This window comes from Cyprinodon variegatus, unplaced genomic scaffold (assembly GCF_000732505.1).
Source record: "Cyprinodon variegatus isolate N-32 unplaced genomic scaffold, C_variegatus-1.0 Scaffold1476, whole genome shotgun sequence".
NCBI lineage: Eukaryota > Metazoa > Chordata > Actinopteri > Cyprinodontiformes > Cyprinodontidae > Cyprinodon > Cyprinodon variegatus.
In genome coordinates this window covers 81,041-87,462 of record NW_015151929.1, presented here as the reverse complement: position 1 = coordinate 87,462, position 6,422 = coordinate 81,041, and the positions used below count along the sequence as shown (strand labels likewise).

The 6,422-nt window shown below is 42.6% G+C and overlaps 1 protein-coding gene across 1 annotated transcript in view; it reads right to left on the bottom strand.

The window, feature by feature from the left end:
- Positions 1 to 3,659: 3,659 nt before the first annotated feature.
- Positions 3,660 to 6,422, bottom strand: part of pcif1 (PDX1 C-terminal inhibiting factor 1) — a 15,498-nt gene continuing 12,735 nt past the window's right edge. The window contains exons 11-16 of the mRNA XM_015403294.1: positions 6,192 to 6,420; positions 5,553 to 5,639; positions 5,291 to 5,475; positions 5,063 to 5,156; positions 4,813 to 4,988; positions 3,660 to 4,583 (exon numbers count right to left, since the gene is read on the bottom strand). Of these exons, the coding sequence (XP_015258780.1) occupies positions 4,265 to 4,583; positions 4,813 to 4,988; positions 5,063 to 5,156; positions 5,291 to 5,475; positions 5,553 to 5,639; positions 6,192 to 6,420 (1,090 nt within the window). The 3' untranslated portion in view covers positions 3,660 to 4,264. The remainder of the gene's footprint in view (positions 4,584 to 4,812; positions 4,989 to 5,062; positions 5,157 to 5,290; positions 5,476 to 5,552; positions 5,640 to 6,191; positions 6,421 to 6,422) is intronic.

The following is a 6,422-nucleotide window of genomic DNA, read 5'->3' as shown; positions in this document are numbered from 1 at the left end:
TCTATATATTTGTATATATACATATATATAGGTGTTGCCATCAACTAACCTGACAACAGCCAGATGCATGTCTCGCTAGGCGGAGCGAGACATGCATCTGGCTGTTGTCAGGTTAGCCATCAACACCTTTGTTTATAGATGTTGGAGATTGGCCTGTTTTTCAGTGTAGTCCTGTTTCTCTGACTGTGACTGGCTGGATGTGCTCTCTTCATCCTTAGAACTACAATGACGGATGCTGATTAAAACAACAAGCATCGAATTTAGGGTTCGGATTAAAAAAAAAAAGCAATAAAATAAATGAAGAAAAAGACACAGGCGCCTTAAATTACATACATATGACGTTTGTTGTGAATTGGCATTATAGAAATAAATAGAATTTAATTAAACCTCACAATGCAGGTTAGAATTATAAAAATAGAAGCTTACTGACTACTTTAAAGACCGGTCAAAGTGACTGAAGACTGCTGCCTATGTTTTAAATATATGCAGCATTGGCTGGTATTACATTCAAATGTTTGTGCAGGACGTGGACTGAATTACTCACCTGTTGGCTTAGCGGCCTAAATTCTGGAGAACTTCTCCACCTGGACCCACATGAAGTTCCGAAGGATGGCGCGCTGGAGAGGTAAATCAAGGAACTGTGTCCAGATTGTTAAATCAGACATCATTTATCTTTCCTTTTAGTCTCATCCTATGATGTTTGAATCCAGGGGAGATACGTTTGCGGCCTGTTTTCCTACATATGTACCATTTCAAAATTCAACATTTCTTAAAACTGATATCACTAAAATATTTCATCCACCCATTTTTTGATATTATGCACATTTTGTTGCTGAACAAGTGGGTTTTATTATCTGCATTTGTTACACGTTGGATTATATCCATTCCAGTTCAAAATCTAAAACAATCAAGAGTTGTCCAACTTGATTTTTATTAATAAAAAGCCACATTTGTTATATGCTGTACCTTTAAAGAAAATTGTATCTAAAAACATATTGCAGCTGCATTAGTGTCCTTTTATTGGGATAATCTAGCGCTTTAACCTGGTGATGGGTCCAGCAAAACCAGTCCCACTCATGTCCCTTGTGTTCATTAGTGCATCTGTCAATGCAACGCATTTGCCAAAGAAATCTCTCACCTTTTGTAGAGTACTGTCAAATTAATTAAAAAATATGGAGCAGCTTCAGGGCAAAAGAAAGGTCTCAGCCATTTGGGAACATTTTGATCTCAGTTTTTATTTCAATTTTCTTGTGTCATCCTGTTTCAGTTATCACTCAACTTATCTGAATCCAAATAGACTCATAGTTTGCTGTTCATACTGTACTTATTATTTTAAATAAATAAATCCTAGTCTACAAACATCCTTATTAACATGTTCACTTACATCTTCCAGTTATATGTTCATATTTATAATTTGCAACTAAAATAAACATATTTTCAATTTTGAAAAAGATAGGAAATATTACATCATAGCAGAAAATTGATTAATCAGTTTAGTCTGTTGGAGGCTGCCTGTAGTGATTTCAAATGTCCAGCAGGTGTCAGTATTTAGTGACACAGGATCAATAGTTTGCCAGTGTGTTGAAACGCTTTATGGACCCATCACTACTTGGTGACAAAACGAACAACTTGTGCATTTGTTCTTCATCTCTTTTATCCAGAGATACAAAGAACAACAGGTTCCAGACATCTTGGCAACAAATTATTTAATTAATCTTTCAATGTTGAACCTATTTTTACAGAATTGCTAAAATGTCAGTCTGTAAACTCTGATTTTTAATTTGTTAAAAGGTTTAAATCTATTTATCTATTTCCTCCCCACTGCAGAATGTCACACTAAGCTAAAGCTGTGGTCTCATTTGGTTAAAAAACATGCAAAGCCCAATCTCTAATGCAGGAAATCCAAAATATGATTTAAAAAAAAAATATGAACAAATCCATTAGGATCCCAGTGTTTGGGCTGTAGGGTGGTGGAGTGCTCAGTGGTCTGCTTTCTCTTATTTAACCATACTTACAGTAGGCCTATTACTACTAGTCCAAAATAAATACATATTTCTATCTCCATCTTATTTTAAACGAACATATGAAATAATAAAATATAACATTGACTGACCTAAATTATATCAGGCCTATATCTGACCAGGTCGTGGTGTTAGTTGTCAGCCAAAAGGCCGCCTTTAGGGATCTTCAAGGACCAAAAGGTGTCAATATTGAGTGACACAGGACTAACGCAGTATCAACAGTTCAGCAAAATGCTTAATGACATTTTAACAACCCATCACTAAACACAAGACAAATTGAGCTGTTAAAAACTACTGACTGCTGCAGGTATCTGTTAAGTCAAGACAATAACTTAACTATTTACTTTATTCACATTAGAGAAATTTACCTCTGTATTTAACCAATCCCCTTGGGGAGCAGTGGGCCGCCATTGTGCGGCGCCTGGGGAGCATTGTGGGTTTAAGGGTCTTTGCTCAGAAAGCCAGAGTGGCAGTCTGTGGGAGTGGGACTCAAACTCAGAACCTCAGGATTCCAAGCTCTATGCTCTAACCACTTCCTTAACGCACATTTCGAACACTTCCTATGGATTGCTGTTTAGAAATAGTACATTTTTCTATATATCATAACTGGAATTTCCATATTTAATGAAAATCAGACAACGGTTTTACATTAGTTTGATGACAGATCCAAGTTGATAAGAACAGCATGGTTTTCCTGACATAGCAACCTTAGCCATAGCAACTTATAGGGCTGTCCTATCCAGTAATATACATCAACTATTGCACCCAATCAAATGTGACAGGTCAGGTTTTGGTTTCTACCGACATCCTGCGAAGAACAATGGATTACAATCAAGTCTGACTGGTTTGGGGTTTTTTTTAATCAGTTTCCAGGTATTTAGGTGTGTCAAGAAGGGAGTCAACTGTTAACTCTGTGATCATGTGACTGGTGTGAATACAAAAAGACAAGGTGACTGATTATTTCTGGGCTGGATATATTTTTACTAGGAGAGAAGCTGCAGGTTGTCTGCCGGCAGCATGAAGGAAAGACTGAATTTACACTGAAGCCAAAAGGCCTCCTGGGTGGACCGAGAGTCCAGGTTACAACTTCCTCCATGATCAGAGTCCACTGATTTCATGCAGAGAGCAGAAGGATCCCAGCTGTCAGTCATACACAGCTCTACTGTACACACTCATATACATCATAAAACACTTTGGTTTGGTTAAAATAAACAGTGAGAATGAAAACATCAACATTTCATTGCTTAAAAAGGTTAAATTAGAACAAATTAAAAACTGTTCAACAGCAAAACAAACACCAAGACCTCAGACCAGTCCAGCTGTACAGTATCTACACACAGACAGGAGTCTGATAGGTCCACCACCAGCCAATCAGAGAGCACTCAGCCACCGGCGGTGACAAGTAGGAGTCAGTTGTTTCACATTTTTTTTTCCTATTACAGATTAGCAAAATAAACCAGAACAGAGCGAATAGAGAAACAAGTACAAGATCAGATTAGGTCTAACCAAGTTAAACTAGATCAAACCAGAACCAAACAGATTTCAATGTGTCAAAGAAAAACAGATGAAGTTAAATAGTGCTAAATGGGACCGACCTAGATTAGAGTCCATTTGATTTAACTGGACAAAACTGAACCCCCCCCGAAACAGATCTTATCTGTGTAAAACTCATAAAAAGGGTCAGAACTCATCTGATTATGAAAACGATTGGGAATAAAAAATGATTATTCTGATTAGAAGGCAGGATGGACAAACGAGCCTAAGATGTACTTGATGCCCCGCCCCTCTGAGGCAGTGGCCCCAACTACTCTGTTCTCAACTACTCAGAACCCAGCTTGGTTTTAACGGTGAGGAGATGAGATTCCATTTGAGTCAAACAAAGACGAGTCCCAGAAATGATAGCTGCCATGACAACCAATCACCAGCCTTTGAGGGGAGAATGGACCAATCAGGGGTCTTCTCCCAGGTGGGATTTTATTGCTGGTGCTCTGAATCAGCTGCTTCCTATTATCTATCCATACTGACATCACTCTGAGATGAGCTTCAACCAATCAGAGCAGCCAACAAACTAAAAAGATGTAGTGCAGTTGGAACGAGGCTCCGCCCCCTGATGGCGGTGGTAGATTATCGATCAGAGGTGAGGATGTGCTACAGGTGCTGGTGAGGGACATTGTGAGAGGAACAAAGGACATTTGTAAACACACATTTACATTGGGGGCGTGGTCACTGCAGACCACGCCCCTCTACGGAGCAGTGAGCTTGTCTTGAGGGCTGCTGCTACTACTGCTGCTGCTGCCATTGTTGTTGTTGTTGTCATGGCCACCAGGTGACATCATACCACTCTGTGTCCTATCAGAGGCCTTAGGGGTGGAGTCTCTGTCTCCGGAAGCCGACTGGGCGGGACCCGGTGTGGACAGTGAGGAAGTGCGGGACAGAGTGGGGCGGTAGGCCGCGTTCAGCTCCGCCAGACGCTCTGGTGTCGGAGCCCACTTAGCGAATCCGGCGTCATTCTGGAGGAAAATCACCGCGGTACCATGAACGGCCCGGTAGTACATCTCATCCCTGAAAACAGAACAATCGATAAGAGGATGTATAAATGGAAAATCTTTCAGACAAGCCGAAGCAGCCCACTCTCATTAAGTTAAAAACTTAAAAGCTAAATCTGCCAGCGGTATTAATTATGTTGGACTTCATACGCGTCCTTAAAGAGTTTAATAACCGTTTCCTCTTAGACAGCCTGGTTCTGTCAGATCAGAACCAGAACACAGTATTAGTGAGGTAGAACCAGTACCGCTTGCAGACGTGCTGACTCCCAGAGCGGTACTCGTGCTCATAGGCTTGAATGGTCAGCTGGTGGCGGCGGAATCGACTAGCCTCCATCCGGGTCAGAGCCGGAGTCACTGGGTTACGCCACTCAGGGATGAAGACGACGAAGGACAGAGGCTCGGAAGACTGACTCAACAGTTCCTAAAAGAGAACCCAAACCATTAAGACCGGCATCCAGAATAGACCAAGATAACACAGAATGAATTGGGTCTCACCTCAAAGTGGGTCACCATGGCGTCCATCAGCTCCTCACAGAATGGAGGATTGGCTTCAAATGAGCCACTGACTGGACTGAAGGACAGGAAGGGCCTGAAACACACCAGTTAGTCAGACTGGTTACAGACCATCAGCACCATGGGAAACCTACAGACATTCACAGACACACTGGAGGAGTCCCGAAGAAGTTCCCTGCCCCAATAACCCGATCCCAGTTGCCGTCTCACCCTCTGGATCCGAAGAAGCCATCAATGTCAGGGAAGGCGGAGCAGAACTGTTTAAAGTAGCAGTTAAGCGGCGAGGCGAAACACTCGAAGGTGACGCCAAAGTGTCGATTCAACGCCTCGAATACCGCCACCGGCAGCGCCCCCTGTAAACCGGTCCCTTCATGAACTCCACTGCCAAACATTGCCTAGAGAAACAAGCACCTGGTTAACCAAGGCATCACTGCAAACACATACCGACGCTGGGCCCGCGGAGTCAGCTCACCTGGTATCTCTTGAGGAGGCACCAAACTCTGGCCAGGAACTTCTCAAACCGAGAGTCATCAATACAGCTGTACCTGTACAGCAACTCCTAGCATAGACAGATGAGATGAGAGAGACAGGTAAGGAAAGGCAAGGCAGGTGGGAACAGGTAGAGATAGGCAGGATAGGTGTGAACATGGAGAGGAGGAGCACGTTTTACCCCGTCTCCAAAAAAAAAATCAGAATGAAGACCTGGAATCGGAAAGACTTCAAACTGATCAACTCTAGTTTCTAAAGAATGCAACAAAAGCTCTCCTGGTGGCAGGGTTTGCTTAAAGCTTTACTGAACACCTCTAATGACAGTTACATCCGTTATTACTTCTGTAAACAACGCTGCTGTTTGACATCTACCTTCTTCTTCTGCAACGCAGGTCAATTTAAACTCCTCAAAACGACCCAGAGGAAAAAACCCACCGGATTTCAGCTCAAAGTCAGAAATAAGCATGAATACATTACATGCACTGTGACCAGAGCCTAAATCTACTCGTCATTAACCGACCTCGCATGAGGAAGGTCTCCCTGGTCCAACCAAGGTTATGCTGTTCGTTCCACTCGGATTACTGAGGAGTATTAACGGTAGTATTCAGAAAACATAGCTAACCAGCTTGCTGAAGTGTCCTCTGTTAATTTTCAGCATCTCTCCTCTGAAGCGAAGACATGCCATGTCGTTCTCAAAGTGCAGCTCCACCCGGGGCAAGGTGGGGGTCGGGATCGAAAGGCGAACCGGGTAACAGTAGACGAGCCGCGACTGAGGCGGCGACGCACACGTTTCTGCACAAAAAGAACAGGTATACATCTGATCAGTACCAGCAGGATAATACACAGGTTGGAG